At 42.7% G+C, this 23,386-nt stretch overlaps 2 protein-coding genes across 2 annotated transcripts; both read left to right on the top strand.

Annotated features, from left to right (window-relative positions):
• The first annotated feature begins 18,754 nt into the window (after positions 1-18,754).
• LOC119661199 lies at positions 18,755-19,666 on the top strand. The gene has a single exon (XM_038070424.1). The coding sequence runs from the start codon at positions 18,755-18,757 to the stop codon at positions 19,664-19,666; it is 912 nt and encodes a 303-aa protein (XP_037926352.1).
• Positions 19,667-20,740: 1,074 nt separating this feature from the next.
• On the top strand, positions 20,741-21,565 carry LOC119661190. The gene has a single exon (XM_038070414.1). The coding sequence runs from the start codon at positions 20,741-20,743 to the stop codon at positions 21,563-21,565; it is 825 nt and encodes a 274-aa protein (XP_037926342.1).
• The last annotated feature ends 1,821 nt before the right edge of the window (positions 21,566-23,386 follow it).

Here is a 23,386-nt window from a genome sequence, read left to right as displayed (position 1 = left end):
CTTTAAGAGGGATCGTTGAGAGCGCGAAATATGGAAGGCTACACCCAGGTCTACTTCATAATCAGGACCTCCAAACACTCTTGAAACAGCTCCCAAATCATACAATAAAATAAAATTGTAGTTTGGAGTAAATGTGTCCAAAAATGGGATGATCGCCTCATGCAACACGGTCTCAGATTGAATCTAAACAAAACTGAATTTTTGACGACCGATCCCCATGAAACAGGCACAATCATTGTCAGCGGCAGTAATCTGCCCAGAACTGAGCTATTTAAATACCTCGGATCAACGCCACCAGCCTATGGAGAACTGCGTTATGAAATTGAGCACGCGCATTTTTCGAGCAACTTTATTAGTTTGTCCTTGTTGATTGATCGCATCCGGACTTAGTTCCTATGATAATATGGGTGTGTTTTTTTCGTGTATGACAAGATACTTTTGTTCGAGGTAGCCTGCATATGATGAGATTATCAGCTGTCTCTTAAAAACATTTATTGAGGCTCCGCATTACGACATGAGGCCGCTGTTGTTCTCATTTGCGCTAGGTATTATTTCGGAAGTGTTTGCGCGGACATTCGCCTCTAACCGCAACCTGGCTGACGCCCAGTCCACAACAACATTAATCTTGTTTGGTTTGTATTGGAGTTCATAATTGATCTCTTCTATCCGTTACTTCCACCTTTTGAATCTGGCGTTATGAATTTTATTGCCCATAGTAAAAGTCAGCGGTTTATGTTCCGTATGAGCTTTTCCTTTTTTTGCATCATGTAGGGACTTCCGCAACTTAACGAGTGCCCATTCAATGGCAAGTAATTCTTTCTCCCCGTAGCACAATTTTCCTCGTTCGAATCTATAATGGTGCGTCCAGACGCCTACTATTTCCCGCAAACTCTAAACCTGCAACAAATATTTACCTTGATTCAACGTGTCAACATCGGTATGCAAGTACGTTACACTAGTCACAGACGCGCAAGTTATTAAGCCAGTAGCTGGTTAGCTCGCTAATGCAGATGTATAGGCAAGCTACTGCTGCCGCAACCTCATCGGGTAACCGTAACTTGTCTATAGACATGAAATTTCTCTGCAACCGCAGCTTGCCGACAAACGTACAATCTTCCAGCAACCAACAACTTACTTGCATTTTCTTTACACGTATCGCGCTAGTATTAAGCCGGCTTAAGGGGGTCATCCCGTGTGGTCGTTTTTTGGCTATTGAATGAATCGGAATTATTATAGTTTGCGGACCGTAGAAATATGTTCTAAATAAGTCCTGAAAATTTCAAAGAATTTCGTTGGATAGATTTGGGGCTATGGTTGCAGCCGATTTTCAACACGCAGTTTCGAGAAAAAAAAAATAGAATGTGAGTTATAGCCATAAAACCTTAACTGACCATTAATCTGCTATACCTAATCCATAAACCTTAGGTTTCTTGAAGAAACACATGTACAGCCTTGGCTTCAATTTTTGTCCTTTTAGCGAACTCATTCGAACGTCATTCGGATCGATAAATACGCGCTTTATTACGGCGATCGACATAAATCTGGCATGTGACTTATCACGTGTTTAACACTACAATTTCCGAATGACTCCGAATATCAAAAAATCACTTTACCTATATATTCTACACTATACATTTGATGCCAAAAAAAATTCGATTCCGCGAATCCGACAAACGGGATAACCCTCTTAACACGTTTGCTACTTGCTCCAGCCCAGCAGGAACTAAAGACAGAGCTTCGTTAAAGATTCATTTAGTGTTAATGGTAATTGATCTTAATGGAATCTGTGAGTGAATGATGCTTCAAACTTTCCCTATAGGAAGCTTGGTGGAAGTACACGCGCTTATATATTTTTAAGGTTTTGTGTGAAAAAAAAAACCTTATCTTTACCTGTCATACCCGATTTATTCGGGAACGGTTTGACCGATTGTCACGAAAATCGGTAAGAGTATGTAATCTGTCGTTCCCTTCACATATACCAAGTGGCGCCACTTTGTGTTAAGTTTAAAGGGAGGGCTCTCCATACATGGGAATGGAGGAGGAGATTATTTCCTAGTATTAAATGAAAGGGCTCAATTAGTACTTTTCGAAACTGGTTCTTCTTCTTTTTCTTCAGCCTTTGTCCCGTTCACAAGCGGGGTCGGCTCGTCGTGATCGGTTTCGCCATTTGGCTCTATCGAATGCCTGATCTGGGTGCAATCTCGAGGCTTTCAAATCCTCATCCAGCGTATCAAGCCATCGTTGCTTAGGTTTGCCTTTTGGTCATTTACCATCGACTTCGATATTCAGACCAATCTTGGCAAGTGAATTCTCGTTTGCACGAATTGCGTGACCATACCAACGAAGACGCCTCTCTCGCAACTTTTCCACGATCGGTGCAACCCCATAACGATCGCGGATATCCTCATTTTGGATGTGATCTAAACGTGTGACGCCACTAGTCCAACGTAACATCTTCGTCTTCATTACCGCAAGACGCCGTTCATTGTCTTTTATAGTCGGCCAACACTCAGAACCATAGAGAGCGACCGGACGGACAACATTACGGTAAATTTTAGATTTGAGACGTTCGTTGATACGTCGGTCACAAAGAACACCAGTTGTGGAACGCCACTTCATCCAGGTTGTGTTAATGCGTGAAGCAATTTCATAACGCAGTTCTCCATTGGCTGATAGCGTTGACCCGAAGTATTTAAATCGCTCACTTCTGGGCAGATCACTGCCGCTGACAGTGATTGTGCCTGTTTCATGGGGATCGGTCGTCAAAAATTCAGTTTTGTTTAAATTCAATCTGAGACGGTGTTGCATGAGGCGATCATTCCATTTTTGGACAAGTTGCTAGAGATCATTTTTGCTATCAGATGCTAGGAAAACATCATCTGCATAAAGCAGTGTGTAGGGCGCTGGACGTTGGATATCCCGTGTGACGGTGTCCATAACAAGAACAAAGAGGAGTGGTGAAAGGGCACTTCCTTGATGAACTCCAACAGAGACACGAAGCGGTTTTGATACACCCGCCATACTTCGAACTTTACTTTTCGGATCGTGGTAGAGCAATTGAACCCAGCGCACGAGTTCTTCTGGCACGAAGTGTTGTCGTAAAGCATACCAGATAAGTTCGTGTGGTACACGGTCAAACGCTTTCTCTAGATCCAGAAAGGCAATGTAAAGAGGGTGATGCTTCTCACGGTGTTTCTCCATGAGTAACCGCGCAGCGTGTATTGCGTCAGTAGTTCCGCAGTTCTTAACAAACCCCGCTTGATTCACGGTTATTTCAACGATTTCGCGAATACGGTTGTCAAGAATGCGTTCAAAAATTTTCATGGTATGGGAAAGTAACCGGATCGGATGGTAATTTGAACATTCTGCTGGACTACCTTTCTTTTTCCATATTGGAACAGTGGTACTTTCTTGCCAGTCAGATGGTGTTCTTCCTTCCTAAATAACCCGGTTAAAGAATTCACTGAGCCACAATGTTGGGTACCAGCTCTTCGCTTTCCAGAGCTCAGATGCGATGTCATCAGGTCCTGTTGCTTTCCCCGATTTCATTTGTTTTATTGCCTCCTCGACTTCAGTTGCGCTGACTGGTGGAACTGCTCCAAATGTCGGCAGTGATTGTGGAAGTGGAGGATGAGCAAATTCTTCAGTTGCTCGAAGTATTCTCGCTATCTATCCGTTGCGGCTCGACGGTTGGTAAGCAAAGTACTGTTCTTGTCATTAACACAACAGAAGTGTTCGATATCCTGTGTGCGTTCATCACGGCTTTTAGCAAGTCGATACAGATCTCTCTCGCCATCCCGAGTGTCCAGTTTATCGTAAAGATTTTTGAAATGGTTCGCTCGGGTGACAGCGACCGCTTTCTTTGCTTCCCGGTTGGCATTCTTACAAATTTGCCAATTAGCAGGCGTTTTATCGTCGAGAAATTTGTGGTAGAAGCGTTTCTTTTCACGGACCTTCATTTCAACATCATCATTCCAAAGCCAAGTATCTCGGTTGATGTACCGCTTACCCGGCTTGGTGACCCCGAGGGTTGCAAAGGCCGCTTTGTGGATCGTGTCTTTTATTTGGTTCCATGATTCTTCCACATTCGTAATGGTTGGCAATCGTATGAGTGAGACCGTTTCATCTTTCTTCTCACCAAATCGCCACCATTTAATACGCGGCGGGCCAGTGCGTTGCTCACGTTGTTTTATCGGTGGCTTAATTCGCAGGACAGCAATCAACGGCCGATGTTGAGGTGCGATGGTCTCATAGGGAACGACTTTGCAATCAGTGACAGTGGTAAAACGTTGGCGTCTTATGAGAATATAGTCGATTTGCGTTTTATTGTTCCCACTATAAAATGTGGGAAGATGAGACAATCGTTTGATGAACCATGTATTCATAAGTACAAGGTCATGGGTGTCCGCAAAATCGATTATACGCTCGCCACCTTCATTGCGCGCTCCGAATCCCTTCCCCCATTGCACCTGTTACCGTCTGCCTTTTCATCCTCATGACCATTAAGGTCGCCGGCAATGATTATGTAATCGTCAGCAGGCACGTGACAAGTCTTTTCATCGAGAAGTTGCCAGAAGGGATCTTTTTCGGCATCAGGTCGACGATACGCGGTGACGAAGTGAATAGTGCGATCAGCTGATATAATGGTGAGCTTCATCAGCCGATCATCAAATCGTTCGACTTCTTTAATGGCATCACGGAAACCCTCTGAGATGGCAATGCCAACACCATATTGAGTGTGTGGGTTACCAAAATAGAGAAGTTTGTAGCCATTTTTACCGCGTTCGCGTTCAATGTCGCAGCTTTTGGAACCAGACCATCGGGTTTCTTGCTGAGCGCAGATGTCAATGCACCTTTTCCGAAGGGTTCTTGCGAGTTCCTCGGTCTTTCCAGTTAGGGTACCAACATTTAGCGTGCAGACACGTATTTGTTTTGTTCGTTGTGTGCGGACTAACTTGCTTACATCCTGACGCCGTCCATGCGTCAAGAACCCTTTCCCATTTCTCGACAGGACTGGGGCCCGTCCTGCCGCGTTGACTGAGGTGGACGCCCTAGCATTTCTCCGAGGCTTTTGATTCAATCCGATCATCATTTGATATTGGGTGAAACATGGGAGAGTGAGGGCTCAAAATATGACTCACAAAAAGTGAAACAGGTCTCGTTCTCAGAACCCATCCAACCGAAAAATCTGAAAAAAATCACAGTGGTGCATCTCTACGAAATCTGGGCCTCAAAATACACCTGGTTCCGACATCTGCACAAATAAAGCTACTAACAGTATATTTTCACACATTTTCACTAAGTGTCTCTTCAGAATTATCTTCTGTCTTAATCTTATCTATTCGAAATAAGAGTTGACGGTTTACAATCTGAAGTCCTTACGTCGGCAGTTATCGGCGTAGTGTGGCAATAGGCCCTTCTTAATATTAGGCCAATCATCGTTAAAGATGCTGTAGGAGACAAGCGCAGCACCTGTTGGTCTCCGTATTGTTTTGATTAGAATACAGTTTTCGAGATATTAACGTCCTTCATTCTTATTTTATGAAACCCAGAGGTGAAATCGATGGTGGTGAAATATTTGGACTCTCCGGAACTTACTGAGGTGTAAGGTTTTTTGGGCACAATCCAACCAAGAGAATTGTAGGGAGTTTTATAAGGACGAATAATACCGTCTTGAAGCATTTTTCATATTTGATTATCGATTTCATCTTAGATCTTAGATGCACAGGGTAAGCACACGATTCTCTGCTAAGACAGTAAGTGTCTCTTCAGAATTATCTTCTGTCTTAATCTTATCTATTCGAAATAAGAGTTGAACGGTTTACAATCTGAAGTCCTTACGTCGGCAGTTATCGGCGTAGTGGAGCAATAGGCCCTTCTTAATATTAGGCCAATCATCGTTAAAGATGCTGTAGGAGACAAGAGCAGCATCTGTTGGTCTCCGTATTGTTTTGACGTATGTGTCTTAGTATAGCTACAAAAATGAGTTTACCTTGAACGACGCTGTAGTCAGTTAGAATTGCTTCTACACTGTGTACCCAGGATAGGTACTGGACCGGATTGCCGTCAAAGACTTCCTGGTCCCTTACAGAATGGGGACGCTTTTTGATTGCTTCTAAATCTTGTTCTGTTTTAGGGCGTGGTAGGTCCGGTTTTGGTTCGGAAGTAGTACCCTGCTGAAAATAACTCACCGATTTATTTTCAACGATATCAATCTTGTCTCTACTTTCTTAATTTGCTCGATTTGAGCTTTAGCCGCATCTGTGAACAGCACCAAAGTCAAGCGACGACGGCTTTACGGTTTCTTACCAGGGCAGAGGCAAATCGTCAGACGCTGCCTCACCTCTGCCCTGGGAGCAGCGTGACCGTAGCGGCTCGCAGATGTTGAATGCTCCTTTATACAATTCGTAAAACACGACATGCCTACGAATTATATTGAGCGCAAATCCGCCTTATTGACCAAAGCTGGCCAGAGCTTCATTCTCAAAACGAATATTTCAGCACCAAAGTGTTTTGACTTCTTTTTAGATACGTAAGTGGGCGGAAAACTCAAGTCACGAGGATCAAACAATTGTTGGGGTCCTAACAGAACCGAAGTTGGGGAATTGCCTTGGGTTTGATTGTGAAAGTGAAACGTTCTACATTGCATATAACTCAAAGAGCCACAAATCCAAATGAATAGAATAGATAGAATAGAATAGATCGGATAACCATCACGAGATTCGCGCTTTATGCAAGGTTTCATGCACTTTAATTTTCCCTTTTCTGAACATCTTCAATTATAATAACTATTTGAAATTAATTTAAATAAAATTATATAAATTACATGTACATGAAGATAATTGATATAATCATCGATCCCTCGGATAGTCTTTTTTGAATTTCAACTTTTGATGATCTAGTCTTGCCAGTCGGAGCTTACTGCGGCAAAGTGTACATCACTTGGATGTTATGGAAGTCCTTTGCAACCTTTAGTTGAAAATCGTTGACAATACTTCTGGCTCCGTGTTGGTAATACACTTTTCTTTGCGTAATTTTCCTTACCTATTATTGATCAAAGCTGTTCCCAGCTTCAAGGAGTAGTTTAAATTAATTTACTAGCTTCCATCTCTGATCATTGAGAATATTATATTATTCTCGGTTTCGTGGTTATGCTAATATATTATTAATTATTAAAACTATTATCAATTCTCAACCTCACTTTTACTTTTTTTCGGGCGCCAGTTATGGATTTAATGAAACGACTCTAAATTCTGATTTTAATCCTGGGTAATTCATCCTAATTTAGTCAAAGTGGTCAAAGGGTAGTATAGGTCCCGGGGCGAAACGTGGATTGGTACCCACGATGGAGCATAAAACCTGGGAAATGCCTGCTGAACCAACACCAACAGCTCTACTACCAAACCCTATCTCCACCTCCACGTGGTGACCGCTGGGAGCTCTTTCTTGACGAAAAGCTGCAGACGGAGAAGGATGAAGGCGAGTCTCCCGCGCCTAAAAACGGGACAAATTGTACCAACTGGTCCTCCAGGTTGGGGGTTGGGTAGGGCTGACAACCCTACACGGAAAACAACCGTTACGAAGCCACAACAGGAGCCTCGGATAGGACGCATATTAAAACGACGGACCCGGCAACGACAAAGGAACAACGATTTGCGCATTTTCTCATGGAACGTGCGCTCCCTGTAAAGAGATGAAGCTGATAAGCAGCTAGCCGATACCCTGTCCCAATATAGGGCTGATGTAACAGCGTTGCAAGAGATGCGATGGACAGGGACCGGTTTCCTGGAGAAGAGCCACTACACCATATATTATAGCGGCCATCCAGTAAACCATGTGCTCGGAGTAGGTTTCTTAGTCAGCCAAAAAATGAAACCTGCTGTTATCGGCTTTGAAAGCATAAGCGAACGGCTATGCACTCTGCGCTTGCGAGGCAAGTTTAGAAATATAAGCCTCATAAACGTTCACGCCCCTACAGAGGAGACTGCAGAGTCGGAAAAGGATACCTCCTACAGTAGAAAGAACCCTCGAAGCCTGTCCCAGATATGATATCAAAATCATACTTGGGGATTTTAACAGCCAAGTAGGGAAGGAGCCCGTATTCAGGCGATACGTTGGCTCCCATAGTTTACACGAAAAAACAAACGATAACGGACTGCGGACTATTCAATTAGCAGGGTCACACGAAATGGTTGTTGGAAGTACCTGGTTTGCGCGGAAAGCGGTCCACAAACATACGTGGGCCTCTCCAGACGGGACCACTTTCAACCAAATTGACCACGTGTTGATCGAACGCCGCCAACCTCTCAGCCTTAATGAATGTCAGAACATATAGGGGGGCCAATATAGACTCGGATCACTATCTCGTTGGCATGGTGCTCCGAGCTCGAATAACAATACCACCTAGAATCGCCTCTGACAATCAGGTGAGAGTGAACACTGAAGCCATCCACAACACAACCCTCCGCGACACCTATAAGAGGGAAATGGATGCCGCAATAACCGCAGTCAATAGAGGACCTGGAGATGAAGCATCAACTAATGATCTTCACAACCACCTGAAGAACGTTATCATGGATACGGCCACAAATATACTTGGCCCCAGCCGCAAAAGGAGTCGGAACGGCTGGTTTGACGATGAATGTAAGCTAGCAACGGAACGGAAGAATGCCGCATACCGAGTAATGTTGCATTCTCAAAGAACGCGGGCACGCGCAGAGACTTCTCACGAACTCCGTCGAGCGGAGAAGCGACTTGACAGACGGAAAAAGGAAGCCTGGGAGAACCAACAAGTCTGTGAACTAGAAAAGTACAGGGAGCAACCGCACCAGGCGCGCAAGTTTTACCAACAAGTCAGCAGGATGAAGCCTTATACACCTCGATGCTCATCCTGCCGAGACAAAGAGGGAAATCTGATTTCCGACAGAATGGGCATATTAGAGCGATGGGTTGAGTACTTTGATGAGCTACTGAACAACCAGAACATCGGCGAGTTGGAGGTCCCGCCAACTGAAGACGACGGACAAATACTGCCACCACCAAGTTTAGGAGAAACAGTCCGTGCAATTCATCGGCTAAAAAATCATAAGTCGCCAGGAGCCGATGGAATTACAGCCGAATTGGTTAAATATGGAGGCGACCAGTTACACCAAGTGGTTCATCAACTTGTGCTCAAGGTATGGGACAGCGAATCAATGCCTGACGATTGGCAGCGAGGCATAATCTGTCTCATACATAAAAAGGGAGATATCACACAGTGCAGCAATTATAGAGGTATCACGTTGCTGAGTACCATCTATAAGATATTCTCCACTATCTTGCTAGGCCGGATAGCCCCATACGCCCAGAACATCATTGGCCCATACCAAAGAGGCTTCACTCCAGGAAAATCAGCAACAGATCAGATTTTCTCTCTGCGGCAGGCGATGGAAAAACTGTTGGAATATGGACAACAGTTGCACCATCTATTCATCGACTTTAAAGCTGCCTATGATAGCATAGCCAGGGTAAAACTGTACACGGCCATGAGGGAATTCGGTATCCCGACGAAATTAATAAGACTGACTAGGCTGACCCTGACCAATGTGCGAGGCCAGATAAAAGCAGCAGGATCACTCTCAAGACCATTCGACATCAACAACGGTCTACGACAAGGGGATGCGCTATCATGCGTCCTCTTTAACCTGGCCCTCGAGAAGGTGATCCGTGATGCTGAGGTGAATGCAAGAGGTACGGTCCTCTTCAAGTCCACCCAACTACTGGCCTATGCTGATGATATCGACATAATGGGAAGAACCACCCGAGACGTTCAAACTGCCTTCATCCAGATCGAGCAGGCGGCGCGAGATCTTGGGCTGCACATCAATGAAGGCAAGACAAAATACATGGTGGCAACGTCAGCACCGAAGACGAATCAACCAACAACATCAAACCGCACTGGTCAAACACAAGCACGAACAAGAATAAGGATAGGGGAATACAACTTTGAGACCGTTGACAATTTCTCCTATCTAGGGTCGAAAATCACAACCGATAACAACTACGATGATGAAATCCGCGCACGGTTGTTGTCAGCCAACAGAGCCTACTTCAGCTTACAAAGACTGTTCCGCTCGAAACGTCTCACCATAGGGTCAAAGCTCTTGCTGTACAAGACTATGATCTTGCCAGTCCTCATGTATTCCTCGGAAACTTGGGTTCTTAGCAAGAAAAATTGCGAACTCTTGGCCGCGTTCGAGAGAAGAATCCTCCGAAGAATTTTTGGCCCCCTACATGAGGATGGACGATTCCGTAGCCTACACAATGACGAAATCTATGAGCGATACCATGACCGTCCGGTTGTGGATAAAATCCGGCTCAATAGGTTACGGTGGGCGGGTCACTTAATCCGTATGGATGAAGATGATCCCACCCGGAAAGTCTATAAGGGCAATATCTATGGTAGGAAAAGAAGACGAGGCAGACCCTGCCTAAGATGGAGCGATGGCGTGGGCCAGGACGCCAGACAGCTTTTAGGGATATCGAATTGGTGGACCTCGGCGCAAAACCGGGATGTCTGGAGTTCCTTATTAAGGCAGGCCTAGACCGGATACCGGTTGTTGCGCCGTTGATGATGATGATTATCAATTCTCAACCTCACTTTTACTTTTTTTCGGGCGCCAGTTATGGATTTAATGAAACGACTCTAAATTCTGATTTTAATCCTGGGTAATTCATCCTAATTTAGTTTATCAAATAAAATGATACCTCGCAGTGGAAATGTGAAGTTGTGTGAAGTTACAGAATTCGTTCCTCGGATAAATCACAAGGTTGAATTTTAAGTGAATTTGATGCCCTAGACGATATTCAATAGTCGGAAAAAATCTCTAGGAGAATTCGCTAGAAACTTGAGTTCGAATTTTTGAAGCAAATATACATGTTTATCAGAGGGTGTGAAAATTCTAGTAAATTTAATAACATTTTAATCTGTTTTTTTCATTTCCATTTTCTTGTCACATCGTATTATCCTTAACAAATCGCAATAGCGGAAGCTCGGCGCTTCATGTAAAAGGTTTTGTGTTCATCTTAAGTGAGCAACTCCCTGTGGACGTTTTTCCATTCGTAAATAGCTAAGAAGATAAAATATTCCTTCATATTTTGCCAAAGTACAATAAACACATGTATGTTCAATACATATCAAAGGTACATGTAAATATTGTGTTCATCCTAAATAAACAAACATTCCATCTATTTGATCTAACGCATTTCGGCGCGTTTTCAGTTTACTCTATGCACAAAAGTATATGTTACATACGTACACACATGCACAGCTTATTGAACATTACCTGCAAACTCCGTTAGCACATATATGTACATATACATGTCTGTTACCAGTAATTGACGCTGACATTCAAATAATTAAAAAAGCTAAAAAACGAAAATGACCCCATGGACCCCGCCGTTCAGATAAGTTCGCTTTATATGACGGTGACGTCCCACACGTCTTAGAGTGCAGTTAATTTACCTGAAATGCAAAAATTTCACTTAATAACTTTGTTAATAATCGTTGGGTTGCGTGCAAAGTTTCAGGAATTATGTTCTTTATAATCGAATATACTGTTACTTCTAGGATGAACTTGAGGGGGGTTTTCGGGCAAATTTCTAAAATATGGTAATATGCTGCTATTACCTTTATTTGGAGATATTGGAACGGGATGTTTGTATAGGCGCATCGCTGTGATTTTTTTTCAAATTTTCCGGTTGTATAGGTTTTGAGAACGAGATCTGCTTCACTTTTTGGGGCTCATGATTTGAGCCCCCACTCTTCTATGCTCCCCCCAATATCAAAAGTATGGTTTTCGAAAACTACTAATCAAGCCTTTCATGTCAAAATTTACAATTTAGCCGTTCGCATGTATGGGGAGCTCCCTTCAAACCCCACACAAAAATGGCACCATTTGCTATATGTAAAGGAATTCACAGGCCACATGTTCTTACCGAATTTCGTGGCAATTAGTTCAGCCGTTTTCGAGTAAATCGGTTGTGACAGACAGACAGACATTGAATTAATTTTAATAAGGTTTCGTGTTTACACAAAGACATTAAAGTGATTGCGTTAGAAAGTGCACGGATGAGTCCATATGGGAACGATTCCCCTGAAAACATGTTTATTAGGGACAGATTGAAAGTGAAACGTGCGGCAAATATATTGACTACCAATAAATTTCAGCGTTTAGCTACTCTTATGCACGACGAAGTGGACATAATTAAAAAGGTAAATCCATTTCTCATATTGTCACGAGAGACCATAATAGCGAACTTGAATGAGCTCGGTATCGAAGGTTTTAATATTAAATTGATGTCAATTGGCAAAAGACTATTCATAGATGGTGAGGGGGAGTATGCAAAAGTCGGCGATTACCCAATATCTTAAAAGGTAAACTTTCTCCCGCCTTACAAAAATAATTCTGTCAGGGTTCCATGAAATGTCCTGCGATGACATTTAAAGTGTACTATGCATTTCGAGATCATCGACATCAAAAAATTTGCCTGGTCGTAATAACTGCTATTATTTACTATATTTTCCAAGGGGCACTAAGTTGAAAATCCTGCGCAAAACTAAAACCATAATGCACACTGTCATACATCAGGAATATCACACGCGGAGAAAAAGTGGGTCCACCCAATATAGTAACTTCCAGTTATGCGGGCATGGAATTTCTCATTGCCATCTCCTTGCTAATTGTCTTATAGGCAATGGATATCACAGACACACTGAGGAAAGCGAGAGGGAAAAAATCAAATGTGTAAACAGCGGAAAACAGTATTTTGCCAATGATGCATCATGCAAAAAAAGGGCAGATTATATTCTGTTAAAGGAAAGTCGCACCGCGTCCTTAAAGAGCTATTGTGTCCGCAGATTATATTGTCATCAAGCAAAAACTTGCACATAAATCGTGGAGCCCCATTCTAATATACGCCCCAACCAGCAATTGTTTGTAAACGAAAGCAACTCTCCTCGGCTTCATAACCAGTCAGAAGAAACAATGAAGAAGGGGACAGTTGGTCCCCGGAAAACGTATTTGTATAAATTAGATACTTTTAGACAATAAAAAGGAAAAATATCCAAGGCAATCCTTCATTTTAGAACTTCGGCTAACAAACTACCTCCTAATTCAAACTATAATTAGAAGTTTGAAAAGTCGAGTTGTGATGGAATTCTTCTGTGATCAGTTAAAAATCTCAGCAAAAGGGGAATAATATATTTAACTATACTGCGTGGAAAGAAGCAATTACAGTTCCGGTAGCAAAGCCATCGAAAAAGGCCAATTGCTGCCAAAATTACCAACGTATTAGTTTACTTCCGATATCTAAAAAATATTTAAAAAAGGAACACTAGCTAGGATAAAGACAGTCGTAGATACTAAAAACATCATACCAGATTCTCAGTTTGGATTTAGGGAAGGTCACTCAACCACTCATCAGCTATATGGAGTAATCCTCTTTACCAAGAACGCTCTACAAAGAAAAAAATCGGTAGGACTGTCTCGCATGAAGGCCTTATAGGAGTATATAACCTAGTAAAATTTTGGGTTTCCTTTATATCTAGAATCCTTTCTAACAAATCGTCGGTATACAGTGAGAGTTAATAGCCACCTCCCAGAGTCGATTGCTAAAATCCGTGGCTTCAGGTATGAAAGCTTTTGTTGAGGACAAAACTATACCATTGGTTCGCGGCCCATAAGTTATATGCATTTAGCAAGTCAGACTACTCACTTTAGTGTGACATTGATACTTAAAGGGGGCATCCCGTGTGTCGGATCCGCGGAATCGATTTTTTTTTGGCATCGATTGTATCTAGATATAGTGCAGAATATATGGGCAAAGTGTTTTTTTGATATTCGGAGTCGTTCGGAAATTATAGTGTTAAACACCTAATAAGTCACATGCCAGATTCATGTCGACCGCCGTAATAAAACGCGTATTTATCGGCCCAAATGACGTTCAAATGACTTCGCTAAAAGGACAACAATTGAACACACATGTAAAAGGGGGAGTAAACATTTTTTTCACTGAATATAGTGTGTGTTTTGAGATTTATTAGAAAAGCGGGCAGTGGGAGGGGTCGAAAGTGGTAATTTCTTTAACCGACCCTTTCTCAGAAACTACCCAACTGAAAAATCTGAAAAAAATAACGAAGCTGCCTCTATATGGTGCCCAGGCCTCAAAATACTCTCCATATCGACATCCGTTCAAATTAAGTTAATAATAGTATATTACCATATTTTTGGGAAAATTGAGTAAAACCCCCCTTAAGTTTATCTCAGAGTTATAAAAGTTGGTAGTAGTTTAAAATATTATATGAAGCATATTATCTCCAAGTTTGATCAAAATCATACTATTAGTAGCAAAGTTACAGTAGCTCAAAATTGTCTTTACCGTGTAAATTTCGGGTCTGGTTTTAGTGGGTAAAAATCCCACACTCTGCCGTGCCCAGGCCAGAGTCTTTTGAAGATTTCCACCTCCTTAAAAAACAAAATAAAAGACAGACGGACAGACAGACATTGAACCGATTTTAATAAGTTTAAAAAGTTTACCAAGTCACCAAAAATTCAACTTTTAATATTTTAATAATCCTAGTTTGCGGGCTGTAGTTAATACTGCACGTTAAAATGCCGTTTACTTTTTTTTTAAGATGATCGCTGCACCCTCTAGCGTGGCAGCAAAAAAACACCTTTTTTGGAGATGGGTATATAAATTGCTCTGTATTTCAATAATGAAATGTGCTATCGGGCTGAAAAAATTACTACGTATTCTTAAAATATTGATTAATATTAATAAAATATGGTGAGAAATTTGTATCTTCATCCGGTTCTTCACAAAAAAATTACCTCTTAACACTTAGGTTGCAGTAAATTTACATGGTAAAGGTAACTTTGAGGTACTGTAACTTTGAGGTACTGTAACTTTGTTAGTAATAGTACGATTTTGATCAAACTTGAGGGTACCTTCCTTCATACTATAATCTAAATTATCACAAATATAACCCCAGGATAAAGTTACGGGGCGTTTCTAGTCAATTTCCCAAAAAATTGTTATATGTAAACAAAACCTTCAAAATTAAACTACTTTTCGATTAATATTGTGACTTTTTTATTCGTTCAGAAGGAGCGAAGAGGAGCTGGACAGTAAAATAGGTGTATATTCAAAAAAATTTATATGATTTTATTTAGTTATTTAGTTACAGCAGGCTATTTAAATATAATCATTTCGATTTTTTTAGTTATTTAGTTAGAGTAGGAGCTCCGCCATGCGGAATATACTGGTCCCACGCCCAGGTAAAGGATGAGGGTATGAGGCATCGTACTCTGTACTATCTTCAATAAAACAAATATAAAATGCTGAAACCAGGGAATGATACAAATAGAGTGTAGTTGGAGTTATTTCACTACGCTAAATCTTACCTGATCTCTCTTGGTGACGTCCCGCGACATGCCGACCAAGAAAATGCATATAATGTCGTTACAAATATGATGATCAGATTGAGTCACAAGCCTCAGAGAAATACTAGGGTGTCCACTTCAGTCGACGCGGCAGGACGGGCCCCGGTCCTGTCGAGAAATGGGAAAGCGTTCTTGATGCATGGGCGTACGGGCATACGTGTCTGCACGCTAAATTTTGGCACCCCACACATTCAATATGGTGTTGGCATTGCCATCTCAGAGAGTTTCCGTGATGCCATTAAAGAAGTCGAACGATTTGATGATCGGCTGATGAAGCTCACCATTATATCAGCTCATGGCATTATTCACTTTTTCACCGCGTACGCACCATAGACAGGTCGACCTGATGCCGAGAAAGACGCCTTCTGGCAACTTCTGGATGAAAAGACTTGTCACATGCCTCCTGACGACTTTATTATCACGGCCAGCGACCTTAATGGTCATGTGGGTGAAAGGACTTCGTAGCGCGCAATGAGTATGGCGAGCGTATAATCGATTTTTCGGACACATATCACCTTATACTTATGAATACATGGTTTATCAAACGACTGTCTCATCTTCCTACATTTTACAGTCGAAACAGTAAAACGCAAATCGACTATATTCTCATAAGACGCCGACATTTTACCACTGTCACTGATTGCAAAGCCGTTCCCTATGAAACCATCGCACCTCAACATCGGCCGTTGATTGCTGTCCTGCGAATTAAGCCACCGATAAAACAGCGTGAGGAACGTACTGAAATAACGGCGCATTAAATGGTGGCGATTTGGTGAGAAGAAAGAAGAAACGATTTCACTCACACGATTACCGACCATTCCGAATGTGGAAGAATCATGGAACCAAATAAAAGACACGATCCACAAAGCGGCCTCTCCAACCCTCGGGGTCACCAAGCCGGGTACATCAACCGAGATACTTGGCTTAGGAGTGATGAGATTGAAATGAAGGTCCGTGAGAAGAAACGTCTCTACCACAAATGTCTCGACGATAAAACACCGGCCAATTGACAAATTTATCAGAATGCCAACCGGAAAGCAAAGAAAGCAGTCGCTTACCCGAGCGAAGCATTACAAAAATCTTTACGATAAATTGCACACTCGGGATGGCGAGAGAGATCTGTATCGACTTGCTAAAAGTCGTAACGAACGTACATAGGATGTCGAACACTTATGCTGTGTTAATGGCAAGAACGGTACTTTGCTTACCAACCGTCGACTCGAACGGAGGCGAGAATACTTCGAGTAGATTTCAACTGAAGAATTTGCTCATCCTCCACTTCCACAATCATTGCCGACATTTGGACCAGTTCCACCTGTCAGCACAACAAGGTGCTCAGAGGTGGCGGTGAGGAAGACGAGAAGGAAACCAAAACCAAGTGGCCGAGGAGAACCTCCATAGTGGCGGCACCGGGAGACGCTGTAATCACTTTCGTTTGCCGGCCGTGATGCAGTAGGCGAATGCTCCAAAAGCCTAATTAGGGCGATCAGACCCGAGTCTGCACGGGGACTCATCTGAAGTGGTAAATTGGTCACGAAACCTTACCAGGGGTATACTGGTACCATGGGAACCGGGATAGCCTCTGGACTCTCATACTTCGGGTGAACTCCTGTTGTATGTGAGGACAGCTCGGTTATTTGCGGTAGGCCCCCTAGTGGGAGTTTCATGGGGGTTGTGGTTATGCTCAAGCGAGAAGAGACCTTCGGGCCTCGGCGTGGTGTTGCGTTTCAACACGGGTGCCGTACTCCTTAGTTCGGTAGAGATTTAGGTAATTCTTGCATCCACCAGTATGAATGCTAAGCGATGCACTTGGTATAGGCTGGTACCGTTGTTGCTTGTCTCAGCGGGGCTCTGATTGTGGTCACAAAATCAATCCGTGTCTGAAGAGGACCGTAGGATTAAGTCCCCACGACAGGTACCTACGTTAAAGACCAAAGGGCTTAACTGTCAGCACAACAAAAGCTGAGGAGGCAAATTACCGTCCGATCAGATTACTTTCCCATCCCATGAAGATTTTTGAACGCATTCTTGACAACCGTATTCGCGAAATCGTTGAAATAACCATAAATCAAGCCCGATTTGTCAAAAACTGCGAAACTACTGACGCAATGCACGCTGCGCAGCTACTCATGGAGAAACACTGTGAGAAGCATCGCCCCCTTTACATTACATTTCTGGAACTAGAGAAAGCGTTTGACCGTGTGCCACACGAACTCATCTGGTATGCTTTACGACAACACTTAGTACCAGAAGAACTCGTGCGCTGGGTTCAATTGCTGTACCACGATCCGAGTAAGGTTCGAAGTATGGCAAGTGTATCAAAACCGCTTCGTGTCTCTGTTGGGTTCATCAAGGAAGCGCCCTCTCATCACTCCCATTTGTTCTTGTTATGGACACCGTCACAAGGGATATCCAACTTCCTGCGCCCTACACACTGCTTTATGCAGATGATGTTTTCCTAGCAATGATCCTGGAATGGTCGTCTCATGCAACACGGTCTCAGATTGAATCTAAAGAAAATTGCGGGTCACCGCAATCAGCCAATGGAGAACTGCGTTACGAAATTGCTGCACGCATTAACGCAACCTGGATGAAGTGGCGTTGCACAACTGCTGTTCTTTGTGATCGACGTATTAACGAACGTCTCAAATCTAAAATTTACCGCAATGTGGTCCGTCCGGTCGCTCTCTATGGTTCCAGTGTTGGAGTGTTGCCCAACTGTAAAAGACAATGAACGGCGTCTTGCGGTAATGGAGACGAAGATGTTGCGTTGGAATAGTGTCGTGACACGTTTTGATCACATCCGCGATCGATATGGGTGTTCAGGCAGCAGTAAAAAAAACCCGTCTGCACGCGCACAGTTCGTCTTTTATGTGCAAAGTCGAAGGTGGCACCATTAAAACGAGTGACCCTACCAAGATTGGAATTGTGTGCAGCAAGGCTAGCAGCTGAACTCGTTCATCGGCTTAAACGGGACATAGAAATTCCAGACTATAATTGTCCTAAATTGGATCAATGCGGAAGCATCGTCATTTTATAAGTTCGTGGCTAATCGAGTCGCTGCTATACAACAAAAATCCTCACCCAAGCAATGGAGGCACATACATTCAAAGGAGAATCCAGCAGATTTGGTATCGAGAGGTGTCGCTCCTGGAAAACTGCAGAATTATGCCCTCTGGTTCTATGGATCTATATTTCTTCATGGGACTGAAGAGTGCTGGCCGGAAAGGTTTCATAGTGTAGATACCACCTTGGAGAAAAAACGTTCAAAAATGGTATTGGCCATGGTGAAGGACTCAATTTCCCTTATCAATCAAATCGACAATCAAAACTCTTTTCAACGACTGCAACGCATAATGGCACATGTGCTACGGTTCGTTAGGAATGCACAAACAACGAACCACAAGGAACGGGAAAAATCGCTCTTAAGTGCAAGCGAAATGGAGGAAGCCTTGCGAGTAATAATAAAGGAAGTTCAATGGAATGTGTATCGAGAATCTATGCAGCAACTAACATGTAACAAGCAATTAAACAACATTGATCCATTGAGCAGTCTGCATCCATTCTTAGACGAATTCGGACTTTTGAGAGTCGGCGGTCGGCTTGAAGCTTCAAATTTAACTTATGATACCAAACACCCGATCATTCTTCCTTACGGCCATTACGTAACTCGATTGATTTTAAATGATCTGCACCATAATCATCTTCACGCCGGACGCCAAGCCTTATTGGCAATAGCGAGACAACGATTTTGGCCTATCAAGGGCAAAGCAGCCATCAGATCTATCGTGCAGAGCTGTATGAAATGCGCAAGGGCGAAACCAAAACTCATGACGCAGCTCATGGGAAACCTGCCCACCCATCGAGTACAACCAGCCAGACCATTCACGAATACTGGTATCGACTTCACCGGCCCTCTATGGATTCACTTTAAGGGGAGAGGCAATCGTCCGCAAAAGGCGTACCTTGCTGTTTTTTGTTGCTTTGCAACAAAGGCGGTGCATCTGGAACTGGTGACGAATCTAACAACAGAAGCCTTCATCAATGCGCTGAAACGTTTCATTGGGCGTAGAGGACATTGTCGAAATCTATATTGCGACAATGCAACTAACTTTGTGGGCGCTAAAAATCAACTAGCAGAATTAAAGGAAAGCATATACGGGGAACAATCCAAGAACAACTAATCAATTTTTGCACGCCCAAGGGTATTGATTTTCATTTTATTCCACCAAGATCGCCTCATTTCGGTGGCCTGTGGGAGGCAGCAGTAAAATCTGCCAAACACTTTTTAATCAGAAACATGTCCCCAGCAAAACTTACGTATGAAGAAATGGTAACTTTAACAATCGAAGTCGAGGCTATTTTGAATTCAAGGCCATTGACACCTCTATCATCCGAGGCTAGAGAGCTTACGGCATTAACTCCAGGCCATTTCTTAATTGGGGAACCACTAACGAACCCAGTTGATGTACACGCCCAAGCAGTAAAAGCAAATTTACCGCAAAGATGGAAGGAAATCAACGACATAAAAAATAGATTCTGGCAAAGATGGTCAAGCGAATATTTGTCGGAACTGCAACAGCGTCAAAAATGGAAAGAGAACTGCGAAAACGTAAAACCTGGAATTCTGCTGGTTATCAAAGAAGACAATATTCCCGTTCTGCAGTGGAGATTGGGGCGAATAATAAAGGGGATAAAAGGTCGAGATGGTCTAATAAGAATAGCAGAGATCAAAACATCGTCAGGAGTCCTACAGAGAGCAATTCATAATTTAGCACCGTTACCGGTAGAACCGAACGACACCGAAGACTCTTCGCAGCAAAAACCCCCAGCTCCATCAAAGGAACGGATTATAAATACCTGCACGCAAAACTCAGAAGCAATTCGATGTTCAAGAGCGAAGAAGAAGAAAATTTCGCACTCCTCCGTAAACCTGCTACTGTGGACTAGTTTAATCCTACCCGTTCTAGCCAACCCAGCACGGATCACCCCTTTCCAATCTCCACCAGCTATCTACTTCGAAAATTTAGGAGCTGCCTACTTGATCTTGAACGATTGGAATTTGATAATCTATTACAACCTCATATCATATTGGAAGAACATGGACAACCTACAAACAGGAATTGCGAGACTTCACAATATTTGTACGGCCATTCAATAACGAGATGTCACGAAGATATAAAAGAGGAGCTCTAAATATCGTTGGTAACCTTGCCAACTCACTCTTCGGAGTACTCGATTCTGACTATGCTACAAAGATGACAGAAACTATAAAGAACTTAAAGGGGAACGACGAACATCTCCTGCAATTAATGAAAAACCAGACGTCCATCGTTGACTCCACGGTCAATGTAATGATGAACTTGGAGCAATCAACCCACAAATCGATGCAAACTCTAAACGCAGCTCTCAACCATACCGCCACACAAACAAACAAAATAGCCAAGGAAGTGCGGGAGCCAGAAGTGATGCAGACCTTTTCATCAGCAGCATTGCAGCTCTTATTATCAGTCAACCACTATCAAAAGGTACAAACAAGTTTTCTAGACATCCTTATTGACACACACCATGGAAAATTTAACCCGCAATTGTTGGCACCACAACAATTACAACAGGAGTTATCCAACATCAGGGAGGAACTACCTCCACATTTACGGCTGCCAACTAAATCGAACCATCTACTAGAGCTGTATAATATCATGACTATTGAAGGACGCATCATGGCAGAGCATATTATCTTCCGATTAAAACTACCATTAATATCGGTCGAAAGTTTCGAGCTATTCTATATTGTTCCTGTGCCCATCTTTGCTAATGGAATCGTCACTGCAATCACAACAACATTACGTTATCTAATCGTTAATTGGGATCGTGACCAGTACTATCCCCTGCCTGATCAGGAGGTGGAGCACTGCCATCGGACTCAGAAGTTCAACTACGTCTGCAGACAACCACATCCCCTATATCGGATAGGATCAAGAGTGAATGCATGTGAAATGAGCTTCATCAGTCACATTCCTTCCAAAGAACGTTGCAAAATGTCCAAATTAGACGTTGGATATATTTCTTCGAAGGCAAAGTGATAAACATAGGCTGCGGCACAACAGTTACTCAGATGACTCTATCAGGAAGCGGTATCATTGAACTACGTGAAGGTTGCACCATAAGAGAGGAATCACTAACTATCCAAGCACATCAAGTATTTCCAAGCACTATTAACATTTCATTTACACAAATTCAGAATCTTACCGAATTCGTTTTACCACCACATAGCAGCGAATTAAGTAATGACGAAGGCATAGGAGAATCCCTTCTAAACAATTTAACAGAACTGAAGATGGATCTATACAACTTGCAACAACGGGAGCATCTAGTGACTACCATACTACCAAAGGACGTTCACCATATCACTGTCGCCTACATTTGTCTCGGTGGTATTCTAACAGTAGTTATTTACCTTTATTGGAAACACAGATGTAGGACCTCTCGTAACACTACTAAGAAACCGATACCTCTACCTAAGAATCTTTCAACCCCAGCCTTTACGATTGCGATTGATCCAGAATAACGGTTGACCTAACGCTCAACGGAGGGGAGGATGTTCAGGCAGCAGTAAAAAAAACCCGTATGAACGCGCATCCGGTGCAATATTTGCATATCAAAGGTGAATATTCTCCGCATGCACGCGTATTTAGCATATAAGCAATTTGTAATTTTTCTAAATAGCAAGTAAGCATTTTTGTACACTTTTTGGTATTAGCGTGTTACTATTTAAGCGAGAACAATTAATAAAGAATTTAGTGTATTTTCAAGTCCCGAAGAACTAAGCCTTTTATTCTTCTCCAGTGAGGCTGCTGGAGACTTCGAAAATTTGGAAATATACTCTACTGGACTAAACTTGATTCGGTGTTCCACCCAATTAAGAAAGACAGACTCATTCGGTGTTTCACCCAATGAACATACTGACAGACTTGAGCAGGTTTTTCACTTGATCAAGGAGAAAGACTCACGCGGTGTATCACCGAGTGGACCTATCAGAATTAGGACAATGGGGTTGCACCGATCGTGGAAAAATTGCAAGAGACTCGTCTTCGATGGTATGATCACGCAATTCGTGCTAACGAGATTTCGCCACTATTGGTCTGAACATCGAAGTCGATGGTAAACGACCAAAAGGCAGGCCGAAACAACGGTGACTTGATACGCTGGATCGGGATTTAAAAGCCTCGAGATTGCACCCGGTTCATGCATTCGATAGAGCCAAATGGTGAAACCGATCACGACGAGCCGACCCCGCTTGTGAACGGAACAAAGGCTGAAGAAAAGAAGAAAGATTTAATTACAGCAGGAAAGATTATGAAGAAATTTAACTAAATAAACATAGAATCATAATATTATCATAATATTAGATAGGTCGTGGACTTCACTGTAGTGTAAAGGAAAGACGACTTGTTCGTCAGCCTCGGAATGGAGGGAAAACATACAAATGTATTGCCACATTAATGGGGCGGTCTCAAAATTTCGTTGGAAATGCTCTGAAACTAGCCATTGAAAGGTGTGGTACACTCAGAAAGTCTTTACCAGCAATAGACAATCGAGAGCGAAACAGGCGAAATTGGCAATGTTGTTTCATCACAAATTATTCGATGACGATTAGTAAGGACGAAGCTACCCGGTAGAATTGTCGGCTTTTGCTTGAAATCGCAAATTTGAAGATGAGGAAGAACTGAATCGTAGAACCTGGTGCGGATCAGAAGGTGAGAAAAAATGGCGTAATATCCGCTGGAGAGCTGAAACAAAAATAAATTCGTTTGGTAACGATGCAGCAAAAAATGTTCATCGACTAGAAGGCAAAGCATTTCATAGAAGGTTCATACATTCTAGCTAATTGAATATAAAACGGG

The sequence above is a fragment of the Hermetia illucens genome, chromosome 1 (genome assembly GCF_905115235.1).
Source record: "Hermetia illucens chromosome 1, iHerIll2.2.curated.20191125, whole genome shotgun sequence".
Classification (NCBI taxonomy): domain Eukaryota; kingdom Metazoa; phylum Arthropoda; class Insecta; order Diptera; family Stratiomyidae; genus Hermetia; species Hermetia illucens.
The sequence above is the reverse complement of the archived record's forward strand: the minus strand, read 5'-3'. Positions and strand labels throughout refer to the sequence as shown.

What these genes read in the sequence shown, in the direction of transcription:
- LOC119661199 (XM_038070424.1), top strand. Translation starts at nt 18,755, where the DNA reads ATGGTATTGGCCATGGTGAAGGACTCAATTTCCCTTATCAATCAAATC.
- LOC119661190 (XM_038070414.1), top strand. Translation starts at nt 20,741, where the DNA reads ATGACAGAAACTATAAAGAACTTAAAGGGGAACGACGAACATCTCCTG.